The sequence below is a fragment of the Lissotriton helveticus genome, chromosome 3_1 (assembly GCF_964261635.1).
Source record: "Lissotriton helveticus chromosome 3_1, aLisHel1.1, whole genome shotgun sequence".
Lineage (NCBI taxonomy): Eukaryota > Metazoa > Chordata > Amphibia > Caudata > Salamandridae > Lissotriton > Lissotriton helveticus.
This window is the reverse complement of record NC_136061.1, coordinates 31,483,726-31,501,794: the sequence shown is the minus strand read 5'-3', so window position 1 is coordinate 31,501,794 and position 18,069 is coordinate 31,483,726. Positions and strand designations below refer to the sequence as shown.

The 18,069-nt window shown below is 46.3% G+C and overlaps 1 protein-coding gene across 3 annotated transcripts in view; it reads left to right on the top strand.

Annotated features, from left to right (window-relative positions):
* The window catches only part of ATG9A (autophagy related 9A), a 188,155-nt gene that overhangs the window by 157,894 nt on the left and 12,192 nt on the right, over nucleotides 1–18,069 (top strand). For all 3 annotated transcript variants that reach the window (XM_078679150.1, XM_078679151.1, XM_078679149.1), the window contains exons 13-14: nucleotides 2,627–2,846; nucleotides 10,709–10,857. In XM_078679150.1, the coding sequence (XP_078535276.1) occupies nucleotides 2,627–2,846; nucleotides 10,709–10,857 (369 nt within the window). The remainder of the gene's footprint in view (nucleotides 1–2,626; nucleotides 2,847–10,708; nucleotides 10,858–18,069) is intronic.

The following is an 18,069-nucleotide window of genomic DNA, read 5'->3' as shown; positions in this document are numbered from 1 at the left end:
TGTTTTTGAGAAAGAGATTTTGGCTTATTTTTCTCAGGCTCTTTATTTGTTGGGAGTCCCTTGTGGCTTGGATGGTGATCTCAAGACTCGAACACGGAAAGGAGAGAGTCTCCTTGTTTGCTGAGTTTGGTACTGGTTCGATCCAGGCAGGCCTTTCACTTGCTTCTTTCTGCATTGTCTAAGCCAGCCTCCCCAGAAGGTCTGAATGACATTTAGGTCTGGAAGCACCCTGAGTTCAATATCCAGTTGGTGCTTGGAAGAAGTGGCATTCTGTACTGTTAAACACTAAATGTCTGGATTGAAATACATGACACCGATACAGGAGCCCTCTGTGGTTTAGGGCTGTCGTCTGCCGGCATATCCTTTTCCTTTGGGTGGGTGTCTGGTGTGTTCGCTTGCAAAAACATTCCGTTGCTGCTTTTATTTGTAGAGGTTTAGCTTTGAGAGCTTCTATGTTGCTAGTGGCTATTGTTCTTGTTAAAAAGTTCTTTTCTTGTTGGTTTTTCTTACAGAGAGGGTTTTGAGGTCTTGAGAGGTTTCGTTGCTACTGTAGTCAGTTGTGCAGTATTTCTTTGTTGCTTGTGCCTTTTGTGATTGAGGTTTTTAGAGGTACATTTTGTCTTAATATGTTCTGTGGGTAGTTTGTAGTGCAGTTTCGGGTGCCTGTCGATTGAGGTATCTGTTGTGGTGTAGTACTTGTGGAGGTGCCTGTTTATTTCAGTGGCTAGAGGGTCCTTGGTTGTTTGCATCATTCCAGCTTAAGCAGTGCAGTGTCCCCTCTGTTGCCTTGATTGACTACTGACAGTTTATTCTGTTGATAGCCGTTTGTAGTTGATTGTTTCATTTGTTTTTGATATGTAGGTTTTCAGTGCTCATGTGTTTTTTGTTGCTCCTGTGTTTAATTGTGGTTGAGTAGTGCAGATTGCCTTTGCTGCTGATGTCTATTGTTGTTGCTTGTTCAGTGAGTTGGTTCTGCTGATCTTTGTTGGGTGTTTAGGGAGTTTTCTGTTTTTGTTGTGTTTGGAGGCTGCTTTGTTGCCTAGATTTGTAAATTTGAGTATTGAGATCGTCCTCTTTTGCTGGTGACTTGTGGCTGAGGAGCAAAGGGTTCACCTTGTTGTGGATTATTCTGTGACTGTGTGTTGAGCGGTTCCTTTGTTGCTTATGTTTAATGTCAGCTAATTATTAGTGGGTACCATTGTTGCTACTTTGATTTGATTAGACTATATTTTCTTGGTGTCTGGAGCCTTGTATTTAAACTCTTACGAGCTTCCTGTAATGTAGATTTGTGTGGTTGTGTTGACAGAATTCTGTGGCTGTTAGTGTTGTGTTCAGAGGTTTCTGTGTTGCAATGATCTGCTTTAGTTGGTGTTTCCTCTGCTGGTGAGACCGTGTTATAGGTTCTCTTCTGTTACTCTATAATATTTATTTATTTAACAGTCCTATATCATGCTAGCTCTTACACAGGGGACGGCACACTGCTTTACATTCAACAGATCAAGAGACCAAAGCATCAGACATGGGTGGAACAAGGGACGTAGAATTCTTCCAGGCTGCAGAGGAGTAAGAACCGGGAAGGGGAGAGCTGGGGTAAAGTAGAATGAACAAGGAGTTTGATCTCCATCTTTCGAACAGGAAGGATGAAGGGCAGGAGAGGAGAGAGGTGAGAAGCAGCAGATGACATGGAAATTGAATGTTCGAGGCATATGAGCTGCAGATCGTATACTATGCATTAGATCGCCACCTGGTGTTGGGCTCGGATGATTGCAGGTTGTTGTCTTCTTGGAAGAAGTCTTTGAAGTCACGAGATCGGTGACTCCTCCCTTGGACAATACTGCGCATAGTCATCGAATCCATCTTCAGATTGCTTTTTTCCGCCACTGGGTTCAGATGAAAGTTTTCCTTGTTTTTTGACACTGTTGATCCATCCAGTTAGTTTCACCTTAAAGGTGAGATCGTAGAAAACGAGTCAGTCGCGGCTACGATTAGAATTTTTTCGATTCTAACTGGAAAGCTTCTTAGGGATTTGTCATTTCCAGATATTTTTAGAGTTAAATGAAGGTTTATAAGTGATTGATGTTTGATGACTTTGAAAGTGAAGCAAGCCAGTGGGAAGCCTGTGTGGCGCAATAAGAGCCTCTCACTCACCGGTCCATGAAGGTGAGGCTGGTACCCATCATTTGACATTCGACGGCTTCTGAATGCCATTAGGAAGCAACTTACCTCCTGTCTACAGGGGTCAAGCCAGAAATCGGTCTGTGTTTTTGCACACTCACTCGTTGCGTCATGCTCTGCTGTATGCAATGAAACTGTTGCTCTGATCAGTTGCATCACAAAGCATATATCCACAGGAATTACAAAATCTCTGTTTCAGTGGTGATTAATGAAGCAAGGGGGATTTTGTGAGCCACAACACATGTCTGCAAATGCAGGGGTGAAGGAGTGCAGAGGATGGCAGACCTCCATCTTTGGGTGTCGCTGAGGCTCCTCTAGAGCGCGCGTCTGTTGAGATTGCTGCTGTTTTTCTCTACTGCTGCTGTAGTTTGAACGTTCGTCATCTTCTCTGCCAGAGAGTAAGTTCATGTGTTGGGTGTTGCCTGTAACCGTGCTTGCTTTCTTCTCACAGCTGCATAAACAGCACACACGCATGTTGCCAGAGCGCCACATCTGGCACCGCGAGGACAGTGACGAGAGTGGCGAGAGCCTGCATGAGGACACGGAAGCCCTGAAGGGAACCCCCACTGCCATCCCACGCTCAGCCAGTTACCCCTTTGCCTCCAAGCAGCCGGCGGAGGAGTCCGGAACTCCACAGGCAGGATTCCAGAGGAAATATGGCGGCATCACAGGTAGGCAACAGCTGTGGCACCTCTGCCCTCCCCTTGGTGTCCTAGGATGCATTGATTCTCAGAGCGACTCCCTAGGTGGGGAGTGCTTCTGCAGTTGAGCTCTCTCAGCCCCTAGTCATTACTACTAGTTATTTTATTAAATGTGTTTCTTACGTCTATCCTTTCCTTAGACTGAGTGACCTCTCTCCTCTCACCAGTCTGTATCTCTGGAGTGCCTGCCTTCTTCTCTGATTCTTCTCCCTCGCCCTTCAGGTCCCTCGTTGTCTCCTATCGCTCTCTGCTCTTCCACATCCTCGGCTCTCGGTTCCCACTCACCACCCTCTACTTTCAGACTACTACCTCTGTCTGCACGTCCATCTACCCCATATCACGTGCACTCTCCTCCAATTCATCGACCTCTACCTCCAGAGCATCACTTCTCCATTCCATTCACCACCCTCTAATTCCAGATCACAAGTTCTCTTCTCCCACTCAACAGGTGCCTTATAAGTGGCAATATTCATTCATTCATTTACCCTTCACTTGAAGGGTCCTAGTAGTTTGCCCCCAGTCACTCTCTTGTTCCTCAAATGCACCAGCTCCTTACACCATCTTCTTCCAGAGCCCTGGCTTTTGAATGTATTTACCCTCCTCAAACTCCAGATCGCCAGCTGCTCTGTCTCTAAAGATTCTCCTGTCTCTTCCCACTCACCGCCCACCTCTCTCCTCCCACTCATCATCTCCTGCCTCTCCCCTACCACTCACCGGTCCCATGCCCCTCCCACCCACCGCCCCTGCCTCTCTCCTCCCACTCACCGCCCCCTGCCTCCGGAACACAAGCTCTCTCTCCCCACCCATATTGTATCCACATTTCACCAGCTGTCTCCCCCCTCTCACCATCCCCTGCCTCTCTCCTCCCACTCACCATCTCCGCCTCTCTCCTACCACTCACCATTCCTGCCTCTCTCCTCCCACTCACCATCCCCGCCTCTCTCCTCCCACTCACCGCCCACCTCTCTCCCACTCACTGTCCCCTGCCTCTCTCCTCCCACTCCCCGTCCCTTCGCTCTCTCCTCCCACTCCCCGTCCCTTCGCTCTCTCCTCCCACTCACTGTCCCCTGCCTGTCTCCTCCCACTCCCCGTCCCTTCGCTCTCTCCTCCCACTCACTGTCCCCTGCCTCTCTCCTCCCACTCACTGTCCCCTGCCTCTCTCCTCCCACTCACTGTCCCCTGCCTCTCTCCTCCCACTCCCCGTCCCTTCGCTCTTTCCTCCCACTCAGAGTTGCCTTTCATTCATTTTGCTCTCAGCTTGGCATATGACATTGACAGTGTACTCCACGATACAAGCATTTATTCTCTGGTCTATGGTGCACAATGATTACAGTGTGAAACCAGTGGACCTCGGAAATCTCAGTCTCCTGTGCCATATATGTGCTCAGGTCGAGGCAGCACTCCAGAAAATTGAAGACGGAGGTGTAATTGAGAGAGTAACAGTCCCCTAATCATGGGTTTCCCCTGTGGTCATCACCAGCAAGCCAAAGCAAACAGCAACAGTGAGAAATAGTATTGACATGCGTCTTCCCCGTAAGGAAAATGTCTTAACTCCAAAGAGTGACGATCTGCTGGTGGTCCTAAACAGGGCACAGTATTTCCCCAAATTAGACTTAAATGTTACATATTCCCAGCTGCAGTGAGTTTATGGTTCTGTTAGTGGATGTGTACAAAGGCTGCTTGCATGGTATATTAGCATGTCTGGGTGCATGTGAGGGTGAGCGGGTGTGTACACAGGCTGCTTTATTTATTTTATTTATATTCTTATATAGCGCAGGATTCGACCCCCGAAGGGGTATCTCCGCGCTAGCACTTTACTACAGATGTTAGACTGGGTCATGAATTTAAGAGGCTGCCATTAGTTAGGAAGTCGAATATAGGTAGGTTTTAAGAAACTTCCTAAAGGTTTGAAAATTAGAGTTTTGTTTTAGGGTGAGTGGCAGTGAATTCCAGAGAATGGGGCCTTTATAAGAGAGGGATCGGCCTCCCTGCCTAACCCTCCTAGTCCTAGGGACCTAAAGCAGCTGCTGATTACTTGAACGCAGGGAGCGTCCAGGGCTGTAGGGAATGAATTTGTCAATTAAATATTTAGGACCGGACCCAAAAAGACATTTGTGTATGGTACAGCAGATTTTATATTTGACACGCTGCCCGACAGGCAACCAGTGGAGTTTGTCCAGAAGAGGGCGTGAGGAAGTCCTGGGCAAGGCATTAAGAACCAGTCTCGCCGCGGTATTCTGGACCACTTGCAATCTGTTAAGTTGTTCCTCGTTGGCTGAGATAAGCAGGCCATTACAGTAGTCCAGCCTACTGACCACCAGGGTCTGAACCAAGGTTTTTCTGTGACAGTCAGGCAGGAATGGAAAGACACGTCGCAAAAGTCCGATGGTATGGAAACATGATCCAGCAACTTGATTGGCATGTTCTTTAAGCGATAGTGCCTGATCTAGACGCACACCAAGGTTTTTTTACTGTCTGTTTTGGACTTGGTACTGGTCCAAGCTCTAGGGGCCACCAATCTGGACTCCCCAAATAACATCACCTCTGTTTTGCCTACGTTGCATTGGAGGCAATTTATAGCCATCCAGTCTGAGACCGCTCTCATACCATCCGCAAAGGATTTTTTTATTGCGGGCGTGAGGGACTGAAAAGGGAACAAGAGCTGGGTGTCGTCAGCGTACGACACCGGGGTGAACCCATATTCCCTCACAATGTCAGCCAAGGGGGCCACATACACATTAAAAAGTGTAGGGCTTAGACATGAGCCTTGTGGCACTCCCTTGGTGAGCTCCCTTAAGGTGGAATGAAGTGGTATATGCACGTCTGGGTGCCTGTGAGGGTGAGTGCTTGTGTACGAAGGCTGCTTGCATGGTATATGCATGCCTGGGTGCATATGAGGGTGAGTGGGTGTGTACGAAGGCTGCTTGTATTGTATATGCACGTCTGGTTGCATGTGAGGGTGAGCGGGTGTGTACGAAGGCTGCTTGTGTGGTATATGCACGTCTGGGTGCATGTGAGGGTGAGCGGGTGTGTACGAAGGCTGCTTGTGTGGTATATGCACGTCTGGTTGCATATGAGGGTGAGTGGATGTGTACGAAGGCTGCTTGTATTATATGCACATCTGGTTGCATGTGAGGTTGAGCGGGTGTGTACGAAGGCTACTTGTATGGTATATGCACGTCTGGTTGCATGTGAGGGTGAGTGGGTGTGTACGAAGGCTGCTTGCATGGTATATGCACGTCTGGGTGCCTGTGAGTGTGAGTGGGTGTGTACGAAGGCTGCTTGCATGGTATATGCATGTCTGGGTGCATATGAGGGCGAGTGGGTGTGTACGAAGGCTGCTTGTGTGGTATATGCATGTCTGGGTGCATGTGAGGGTGAGTGGGTGTGTACGTAGGCTGCTTGTATGGTATATGCACGTCTGGTTGCATGTGAGGGTGAGTGGGTGTGTACGAAGGCTGCTTGCATGGTATATGCACATCTGGTTGCATGTGAGGGTGAGTGGGTGTGTACGAAGGCTGCTTGCATGGTATATGCACGTCTGGGTGCCTGTGAGTGTGAGTGGGTGTGTACGAAGGCTGCTTGCATGGTATATGCATGTCTGGGTGCATATGAGGGCGAGTGGGTGTGTACGAAGGCTGCTTGTATGGTATATGCACGTCTGGTTGCATGTGAGGGTGAGTGGGTGTGTACGAAGGCTGCTTGCATGGTATATGCACGTCTAAGTGCATGCGAGGGTGAGTGAATTTGAATTTAAAATTATTTATAAGAGCGCACATACACCAGCGGCTTCTTGGCGCTATCACTAACAGACTACTGAGGGAAGAAAGAAACAGGGGGCCGGAAGGAACTATTCAAAGAATTTCTTAAATAGATGGGCCTTGAGTTGTTTCCGAAAGTGTGGATAAACAGTGAGGGATCGAACTTCCAAAGGGAGAGAGTTCCACAGGGATGGAGCCAGAGTGGCAAATTTAGAGCCTCCCCACTTCTTCCTCCGGAACCGAGGGACCGTAAGAAGGGCCTGGGTGGACGAGCGGAGCTCTCTACCCGGAACATACTGGGTGATCTCTGAAGAGATAAAGGCTGGAGCTGAGCCTAAACGAGCCAGAAAGGTGATGGAGGCGATCTTAAATTGGACTCGGGCCTGTACAGGCAGCCAGTGTAGAGACTTCAGGAGAGGGGTAGAATGATGAAATTTTGGGAGATTAAAGGCCAGGCGGGCCGCCTGGTTCTGGATGAGTTGGAGACGCCGTAAACTATATGCAGGAATACCCGCATACAGGGCGTTCCCGTAGTCCAGGCGGGATACCACCATGGCCAAAATGATAAGCTTGAGGGCGGAGAATGAAAACAAACGGGACACCCTGCGTATAGTACGTAGTGCAAGAAAAGAGGCAGAAACCACAGAACTAACCTGGGAGTGAAGGGACAGTTGAGAATTAATTTTAATGCCAAGGGTTTTAACTGAGGTAGCAGGAGTGGGAGAGGGACCAAGAGAAAGGGGCCAAAACAAAGGGGTCCAGGGGCTGGATGAACCACCTGTCAACACCAACTCGGTCTTATCGGGGTTGAGTTTAAGGTGGTTGTGGTTCTTCCAGTCCCTGATATGAAGCATAATAGATTGAAAGTTAAGAGCAGAGGAGGAAGAAGAAGACAGATCAAAAACAAGCTGGAGGTCGTCCGCGTAATTGAACACGGCGACCTCCATCTGTTGGAGAGAGAAAATGAGGGGGGCAATGTAAAGATTAAATAAAAGGGGGGAAAGGGAGAGTGGGTGTGTACGAAGGCTGCTTGTATGGTATATGCTCGTCTGGTTGCATGTGAGGGTGAGTGGGTGTGTACGAAGGCTGCTTGCATGGTATATGCACGTCTAAGTGCATGTGAGGGTGAGTGGGTGTGTACGAAGGCTGCTTGTATGGTATATGCTCGTCTGGTTGCATGTGAGGGTGAGTGGGTGTGTACGAAGGCTGCTTGTGTGGTATATGCATGTCTGGGTGCATGTGAGGGTGAGTGGGTGTGTACGTAGGCTGCTTGCATGGTATATGCACGTCTAAGTGCATGTGAGGGAGAGTGGGTGTGTACGAAGGCTGCTTGTATGGTATATGCTCGTCTGGTTGCATGTGAGGGTGAGTGGGTGTGTACGAAGGCTGCTTGCATGGTATATGCACGTCTGGGTGCATGTGAGGGTGAGTGGGTGTGTACGAAGGCTGCTTGTATGGTATATGCTCGTCTGGTTGCATGTGAGGGTGAGTGGGTGTGTACGAAGGCTGCTTGTGTGGTATATGCATGTCTGGGTGCATGTGAGGGTGAGTGGGTGTGTACGTAGGCTGCTTGTATGGTATATGCACGTCTGGTTGCATGTGAGGGTGAGTGGGTGTGTACGAAGGCTGCTTGCATGGTATATGCACATCTGGGTGCCTGTGAGGGTGAGTGGGTGTGTACGAAGGCTGCTTGCATGGTATATGCACGTCTGGGTGCATATGAGGGTGAGTGGGTGTGTACGAAGGCTGCTTGCATGGTATATGCACGTCTGGGTGCATATGAGGGTGAGTGGGTGTGTACGAGGGCTGCTTGTATGGTATATGCACGTCTGGTTGCATGTGAGGGTGAGTGGATGTGTACGAAGGCTGCTTGCATGGTATATGCACGTCTGGGTGCATGTGAGGGTGAGTGGGTGTGTATGAACGCTGCTTGTATGGTATATGCACGTCTGGTTGCATGTGAGGGTGAGTGGGTGTGTACGTGGGCTGCTTGTATGGTATATGCACGTCTGGTTGCATGTGAGTATGTTGTGGGTCATTGGAGGCTCTGGTTGCATTACCTGTGGACTTTGTGATGGACTCTCTGTAGGAACTATTGGAAACCATACTGGGAGGGGCTTTATTTCACTGTGCGGTGTTACGTCATGTTAGTATTTTTTGTAGCACTGTGGGCCTGCTTTTGAGGTAGGTGGGTGGTTTACTCACTCACAAACGTGGCGAGTCTCTTATCCGTCTTTACAAATGCATTATATATATATATATATATATATATATATATATATATATATATAAATATATCTGATAAGTGGGACATACTCTACATCAGACTCTATGTGCCTGCTTGTGGCAGCTTCAAGGCACTGCTGAGGAACAGAAGAGGAGACAAAGAGGTCACAAGAGAAAGAGGGACGAAGAGGACTTGTTATTGTTATTGTTATTGTTAATGTCGGTTTATATAGCGCCCAATCACCGACAGGTCTCAAGGCGCTTTTGACCGCAATGACATAACAGCCCGGGCAGCAACAGGAGGCGCGTTGGATCTATACTGAGCTCAACGCTGTTCTAAATGTTGACCTTTTTGGATTTTGAATAGCGCACCATGCTGTCATTTACCCTCTTCAAAGCACTGTACTGTGACATAACTTGCTTCAGGTGGAGATTAATATTAAATGGTTGGCCAGAGACCTACAAGTCTCAAAGAAATGAATCAAGAGGAAACAATGTGATATAATGAACTTATAATTCCCCTAAAGAGAGAGGTTGGTAACCATGCTCACAGAGACAGCAATGCCTACGGGCCTCTCGGAGGTTCTCTGGAAAGGAGGGAGTTTTTCTCAAATTAAGGTGTCAGTAAAGTGCTTATCTTGTACTTGCACCTTTTTGTTTTGTTAGTGTGCTCTTGGATGTAGGCGTGTGTGCTTGTGGTGGTGGTGGAGGGATGTTTAATGGCCTGTCTGTGATGCAACACTGCAGGGCATTGACCAAACATAGTTCTTTCAGGTAAGTACAGTTCAGAAGCAAAAAATAACTTTTCTTAACCCGGTAAAACCCGGTGCCCCTTTTCATGTGAGGGCTCTGTGCTTGGATTACCAGCAGACAACTGCTGTCCAGACCATGAGGCCACTCCCTTCAGGAGGACATCCAGTTTGCAGCCTTGTACCTTCTGCCCAGTCTCTGTCCTGTCCCATTTCTTAGATCTCATTATTAGACCCTGCATACATTATTCTCATAAGACGAGTTGAATAAGCAGTTGCTGCTGGAGATAAGTGTGTGCCCTAACATGCCAGATACCATAGAGTCCAATAAAGCCTGATTTCTTTCCACTCAATAGTTTTTCATTTTTACCATTTTTAGCAACTAACACCTTTTGATTTTACAAAAACATTATATATTATATACTTAAGTTTTGGGGTTTTCAGGCAGCCATCCTCATCCATTGGTCTGTTCAGCTGTTCCGCCCAACTCTGCATAGTGCATGAGGCAAGAGTCCCGCCCACTGCAGCCATTGGCTCTCGTCACTGGTAGGGACAGTATTTTGCTTGTGCCCAATGTGCACATTCACTGTAAAGATAATCCTCTTCAGTGGAACAATTTGTGTTTTTCAATACAATATGTTTTACACTTACAAAACTTGCTTTAAGACACGGCCGCGTTACGTGCACCCAGAGGTAGTCTGTGGCAGCAGCACACTCATCCACTCACTCACTTATCCCTCCAGTCATACACTCATTTCCACATTCACCCAATCTCTCTCCTACACACCCACCACCACATCGAGGTGAGGCTTTGTGTACTTTGGGGCAGGGGTAGGGAATGAGGGCTCTAGTTTTGTTACTCCACTGGCTCCATGGCCAACAGACTATTGTTGTGAAGCAGGCAGCCAGGGTCACACCATCGGCACATCATGGCTTCACAGCTCCTGAACCCCAAGGAGAAGCTTTGTCGTTGTTTTCAAAGGATCTCACCTCAAACAAACAGTGGTCAGCTTGGTAACTGGCCCTAGGGCAGCTGTGCGATCACTGTGAATTGGTTATTTGAAACTCCCATCTCTTCTTCTCTTTCTTGTCATAGATCCTGGCACAGTCCACAGGGCTCCATCTCACTTCTCACGGCAGCCATTGGGCGGATGGACTGAAGACGCTCAGTCTTCTACGACAAGACACCCAGAGACGGTGCCAGAGGAGGGATCCGAGGACGAGCTGCCTCCTCGCGTCCATAAGGTATGTGTCCGGCCTTTGCTCAACGTCACGCCTATCAAAAGATTATCATGATGATATGATAGGAGACCAGCTAGTCAATGTCAGCCGAGCCAGAGATTGGTCTGAAATTTGCCTTTCAGCGCCTGTAATGAATATGCTTTTCGCTAAAATAACACACCCTAACCCAACACTCCCAAAAGGCAAGGCGAGACCCTTCACTTCGTTAATGGAAAGTTAAGAAAACAAACCCAAATGTAGGTTAAGTAACACACACAAGTTTATTAATTCAACATTTTAAAAAGGCAGGCCGAATATATCAGTGATGGCAGACTCAAAAAAACTGTTGATTAATTCAATGTTCAGAAAGGTAAGACAATATATCAGTAAATGCAGATTCCCAAATGTCAAATGAATGATTAAATGAACAATTGAAGTAGCAGACACAAATGAACAATTAAAATAGAATGCACTATATATACACTAGTAGCAAAGAGTAGAAAATATATACAAGAGAGTGGTTAGGAACACCTCACCGATTGAATTTGCTTCATCCTTGCCAGCTCAAGCTGGGGAAAGACCGTCAACAGCCCACAATGGACTTTCAATCCGGACTCATGTTCTGTCACCATTCCACAGCAATACGTCTATTCTGTGGTGAACTTCCCACCCGGCCCCTGCAGGTTCACAGCTTAAATATCAGTACTAAACGTAGGACGAAGCTTCTAGAAAACCTCGCCCCTTTCTCATTCGAAAAAAACAAGCTGGCTGTACCAGTCGGCGTCAAGGCCAGGACGGAGGCTGGCCAAGCTCCCGTATTTTGACTTCGAGGCAGAGTTGCACATTCCACAGACACTTCCACAACATATGCCAGTTCACTCTGGTCGGTGAGGTGTGAAAAACAAGTGAGGAGCAGAAAGACCTTGACTATGAATCGCAAGCACTGCTGTGCACGCAGAAGTAAGGCAAAGTCAGAAAGCAAGATGACATGAGGCCATGTCAAAGCCAATAGTCAAAGTCAGAAAACCAGATGACATGAGGACATGTCAAAAGCCAATAGTAAGCACTCATAATTAACAAGCAAGGCAAAGTCAGGTCAAAGCCAATAGTAAGCACTTATAATATAAATGTACTGTTCTACTCCATGACAGCTCTCACTAAAAGACAACAAATTACAAGACAGAAGAGAAGCAGGCATATGCAGAACCGTCCTACATTAAGGCTAAGGTAAAATAACACACTAAAGTCAGTTAAAATGGTGGTAGTTGAAGGTTATCATAGGGTGCCCAACCACAAGAGTGGCTCTTTCACAACAGCGCCAAAGCCAAACAGCTGAAGGAACAGCACTCAGCAGCTTGCTGCTACATCTTTTTATGCTATTCAAAGCCCCACCATGCACCTGCCTCCTTGCTTGGTGTCGGCTTAGTCACATTAAAGCAGGGTTGCTGTATTTGCAGAATGGAGTACAAGTCGTGCGTTATCTGGTGATGGAGGCCTGCTTGTTGTCCAGATGATGTGTGTGGAGCATTGAGGGTGTCCCTAACACCTCCTTGATTTTCCCCTCTCAGCCTACCTATCCCCACACCAGTGGTTCTTAATTTGCCCCTTGCTTCAGCACAAAGCAGATACTTATTTCTCTTATTTAGCCACACCTTCATGGATAGTTGAGGAAGTGACTGTAGGTGTTGTTTTCCCTTATTTTGGGGCCCTTCTACCATGTCCAGCTTTGCTATTGTGGCATCCTGCTCCTTTGGCACTCCCCTTCTTTGGCTGGGTTTGTTGGCTTAGGAAACTATTCATCCACTGTAGGGGCCTGTGTTTGATCTTATGCTCACAGGTTCAAATCCCGGCAGGTCCACTCAGCCTTTCATGCTTCTGAATGTCGATAACATGAGTACCATTGAGTTGGGTAACAATAGAAATCTGTTGCACAGCATCAAGATATTCTTCTTGGTGAACATGTGCTTAAAAATACACATGTGATGTTGTGTTATGTAAGAAAGTGCAACCCTCGGTCAGTCAGGTAAGTTGTATCCATCAACTATCCACTCAACAAATCGAATCTTGCGTTACACCCATACAGAACCACCCAAACTGCTAAAGTACCCCACAAAGGTATTTTCAATGTTGCCACATACGCCTTTTCTCTGCCCCCTAAACTGCGCACATACTTACCGTACTCATTTATAGACGGTAAAAGATATCCTCTTCGGGGTGACTAAGTGTTATGAGCTGGACATGCTTTCCTTCAGGAACCTACTATTTAGATGCTCACTGACCAGCCCTCCCTGCAGCGTAGCTGAGCTGCGGTTCAGTCAGTTCCCTAGTGAGTGTCCTGGTCAGTGTCTGCAGTGTAGGTCGATCATGCATGTCAATGGTTGCCACCTTGGCTCCATTCGTTCCTTTTCCAAACCCCTTAATGCTTTCTCTGTTTGTGGCCTTTTTTGTATAAATTACAACAAATCAGTGCAGTTCCATAATACTCAGACTTGTAGGACAATCCCCAAACAGTGTGCAGTAGTACAGCAGAGCGAGGCAAGACTGCACTGTCTCGTGCATGTGTTGTTTCGGGTAGGCTGCTATTTATAAACATGCCTTGCATAAGGAAAGGGAAGAGGTTGCGTCTGAAAAAGAAGTGCTCTCTGACCAAGGATCGGGCCTACAGGAGTTTACGCATAGTGATCTCAAGAAAGTAAACCTTGCTAGCTTCACACATCCCTCACCACCTGTGTGAAAACCCAACACACAGCAGTGGTGTCTAGTTATGCATATACTCTATAAGCCATTGCTTCAGTAGAAGTGTTTTTCATGAGCAAGAATTCCATGAAAGGTCCCCTGATGCCTTTGGGCCTGGCTGCAATAAGTTGCAGTTTAACAAATGCATCAAAGAGCTCACTGCATAGGGTGGGGTCTTTAATTCAGTCTTTTGCTTTTCACACAGGGCCCCTGGTCCATGACATTACTGCTGTAGGCTTAGCCAGAACCCAGCAGTATGGCAGGTAGCCTGAAAACAGATTTGGGTTTTTCAGGAACATCTCCCAGGTGCACACTGTTGATGGGAAGACATGATGTCTTCAAGGCTCCTGCTACCTCCCCTCAAAATCTGTTCAGAGCGGGAGGAATGCCAGGCCATCCGTAGGAACTCATCAGAGATTTCTGAGCATGTGGAGCCGTGCGACGGCCTAGACTGGTCAATCTTGTATAGGAAGACAGGAGTGGAATATAGTCTATGTAAGAAATTGTAGTGAACAAGCGTATGCCTACAGTGATTGGGCACCAACGTGGTCTGCTTGCAGCAGTAGCACCATGCCGTAAGTGCACTTGTTGCGTAAGCTACGACTCTGGTATAAGAAATACTTTTAGTTAAAGGTGTTTGTTCTTCTTAGTGCTATGTGTGTAATACTGTGAAGAACAAAATAGGTTTACTGTTACCACGTTGCCCCTGATATCTTTTTTGGGGGATTGTTATTAACCCAAAAGCAATGATTTCATTTCCACTATGCATTGAGTGGAGTTCTGTTGGACTACAATAACCTGTCTTCCACATTCACTGCTAGGGCATTGAACTAAGTTCCCCTGGGTCGCCCATGGGTGTGAAAGCAAACCTTGTAGAGCTACGCCAGTGTCTTAGCTTACGCAGTAGTTGGTGCCCACGGTGGGACTTGTGTCTTATGGTTACACCTTGAGTAATTCCTTCACTATTTAAAATCACTTGAACTATTATTATGCTCTTACGGAGATGTCTGTTGTTTTTTTTTAATGTCAAACTTTATTGCCATTTTCGTAATATAGAAGCATACATTGTCTTTATTCGTGACATTAAATCGAGCATTATGGTAAATAGGCAAATTTGATGAGTTATAACGGAAGAGAAGAGAATGCTTGTGTGACAAAATGAAAAAGGAAATCTTTACCCACGCGTATCATGCAGGGCTTAGGTAATTATAAATGATGTGTATTACCACAAATTATATAACTCCCTCCCACCCTTCCCAGCTCTTCTCCCCACTGGTAGCCCTTGTCAAAATTACAGCATAAGAGTGTTGTGCAGGGTCCCTCTCATTATTCGCATGTGGTGTGCGAATTGTTAAGAAGAAAAAAAACTGCTTGTGTCCCAGTTTGTGTCCCACGGATGCCCAACCACACAAGGAGTCCGGTTTATAGTGGCTAGGGCGCATATGTTGGCAGTACTATTTGACCGACCCCTTGCACGTTTTTGTACTGGCTCTTTGATCCCCTCCGGTAACGGAGTGTACGGAGATGTCCATTGTTATCATGGTTCCCACAAGAGAATCCTCTCCAGATGGATTGTCCTCTGTATAAAAATCTACTACGAAGGGAAAACAAACAACTGGGCTCAGATCCTCTCCTGTTAGACTTAGCTCGGTATCAGCCGCGGCGGTTAGGCAATCTGTCAGTCTCCGTCACAATCTTCTGACCGTTTCTTGGGCGAAGGACCTGTCCAATCAAAGGGCCACTCGATGAGCCTTTTATGCCATTGATCACTGATCTCATAATATGTGGGGAATTTCTGGCATAACCTGTGTGCATCATTATGCTAGTCTTAGACGCATTGATATATTCAAATATTGTAAACATATATAAATTCAGATTTAATTAATTATGTTTTTCCTATAGCTGACCTTGAAATATAGATAAGAAGTCCTGTGTCCTAGACTGATGTTGCATTAGTGGTTCTTATCAATGTCACTGCCTGGATGATTTGAAACTTGCACAGGTTCTTGGAAGGGACAGAAGGCACGTATGTCAAAGATACCCATGTCAATGACCAGGCAGAAAATCGAGGTCTCGGCCTGCTCAAAATGGAGTCCGACCCTACTGACTATAATGCCAGCTAGAGACAAGTGCACAAGTATTTGCCATGTTCAAAGGAATAAAAGGAGTTTGCCTTGGTCCCATTCTTAAGCTCATACCATTCATCCAATAGTCCATCCGTCTCAATCATTTTGCGAACGCCACTGACAGAGAGCACTGTGGGGGTTGGAGCTGTCTACAGTGGGGCCTACAATGGTGAAATCCCCCTATTCAAACCCCCTCCCAAGTAACATATGTGATGGTACGTCTATATCAATGGATAATGACTGCCGAAGAACTCTGAGGACTCGGTTTAGGGCATAAATATTTATACGTGTGACAGAACAATCTTGTATGAAGCAAGATATGGATTTAAATCTCCCCGCAGGGTAGGTATATACATAGTTAGGCTTGCACCATAGCATCTTATGACTCAAAAGTGTCAAAGATTTAGTGAGGACACTGAGGAATAAATACCAAGCCATGATTAAACAGGAAAGAGGAGTTGAGGACAGAGGCTTGGTCGGATCTAGAGGCTGCAGGGTCTCTTAAAGCCATGAAGAAGGTTTGGGATGTTATTAACCCTCCGATGTTTGCCGACGTCCCCTCTGATAAAAGGGATTCACTAATTATAGGGGACACATGGGCGGCACATTTTCAGATTTTTTTTTATCCTGCACATAGGGCAGATGATCTAAGTGACCCGAAACTTGTAGGGACCCAATATATGGAACAATCAATTCTTTAAGGTAATTTTTTTTCTGTAGAAGAGGTGGAGATTGCCATTACTAAGGGTATTTCTTCGCTCGAGCTTCGTATGGGATTCCCATCAACCTTTTTAAGGAAAATGTAAGACTTTGGGCACCGAGGTTAGCAACATTTTTAGCGATGCTACCATTGGCCCCCTGCCAGCCTCATGGAGAGAGGCAATAGTGGTGCTAGTGTTTAAGAAGGAAGACAAAAATGATCCAGGGTGCCACAGACCAATTACTTTGATTGACTCAACCTTAAAGTACTGGGCAGGGTCATCCTGGCGCCATTAGAAGACTGGGCCTTAGCCAATAATGTGTTGTCAAAAACTCAATTTGGTTTTAGGCGAGAAATGGGCACAGTAGAGCAGTACCTCAGTCTCTCACTGATTGTGAGCAAATATGTTAAGTCCATGAAGAGCTCCTTACATTTGCCTATATGGACATATCATGTGCGTTTGATTCAGTCAGTCGTGATAGATTGTGGTCTGTGCTGGAGTGTGGGGGTAGAGGAACCATTAGTTGCTCTACTATGCTGGTTACATCTGGAGACCACAGTTGAGATCGGCAATGGCCCCAACGGTGAGAAAACTAAGCCCATTCTATCGACGGAAGGGTCCGTCAGGGCTGTATACGGGCCGCTTTCCTATTTCTTATCTGTACTAATGGTTTAGAGGCGCATCTGTTGGAGAAAAACCTTGATTACCCTAAGATTGCTGTGATTGCATCCCAACATTCTTATATGCAGACAATGCTCTCCTCATTGCTAGGACTGCAAATAACTTACAGCAATCCCTTGATGCATTTATTGGCTTTATGACATCACTGGATCTAAACGTTCATCACAGAAAATTGCATGTAATGGTTGTGGACCTGAAAGAACGAAGTCTAGAACATGTGCGGTCCAAGGAAATATATTTGAAAAAGTACAAATAAATACCTACCTTGGAATTGTCTTCAAGTCTCAGCTTTCGTGGGACTCATTACTTACTCTAAGAGCCCTGCAATATTCTAGAGTAGTGAAGGCACTTTTTCGTTTCGCTGCCAATTGGGTCAGACGCCAGTTAAGGAGTTGTTGACTCTTTATAAAGCAAAATGTCTATCGATTGCCTCGTATGGTGCTGGTGTTTTGGGTTATAGTAATTGCTCTAAGCTCCAGTTAGTTGATAATAATTTTATCAAAAGGCTATTGATGGTACCCAAAAGTGCGTTGATACTTTTTTGCCATTTTGAATTGGGTCTGAAACAAATGGAGGATAGGCTTGCCCATGGTCCTTTGTCACAAGATCCATTATTCAAGATTGTCTGTCCCTCTCGAATGCTGATAAAATCCCATGGTTTAAATATTTGAAGTATACCTTCCCAGACCTGTGTCTAATATATTTTTCAATAATCCCGCAACAAGCCCCACCAAGCTGCATACGTTTCATGATCTCGCTTACATCGTCTGCAAGTCCTGAACCAGCAGAGATCAGTGACTTGAATATCAGAGCCCTGACAACCCAACCTCAATTAACATTTAGTTTCTATTTCAAAATCTTTTTATGGGTTTTAAACAGCCACAAACTAACTGTAGTTGCACCAAGCACAATTCGCAGAAAACACACAAAGACATTACAGCTTGTTCACAAGGTCTCAGCGTGGCTTAATTCCTTTTATTTATGTCCCTACT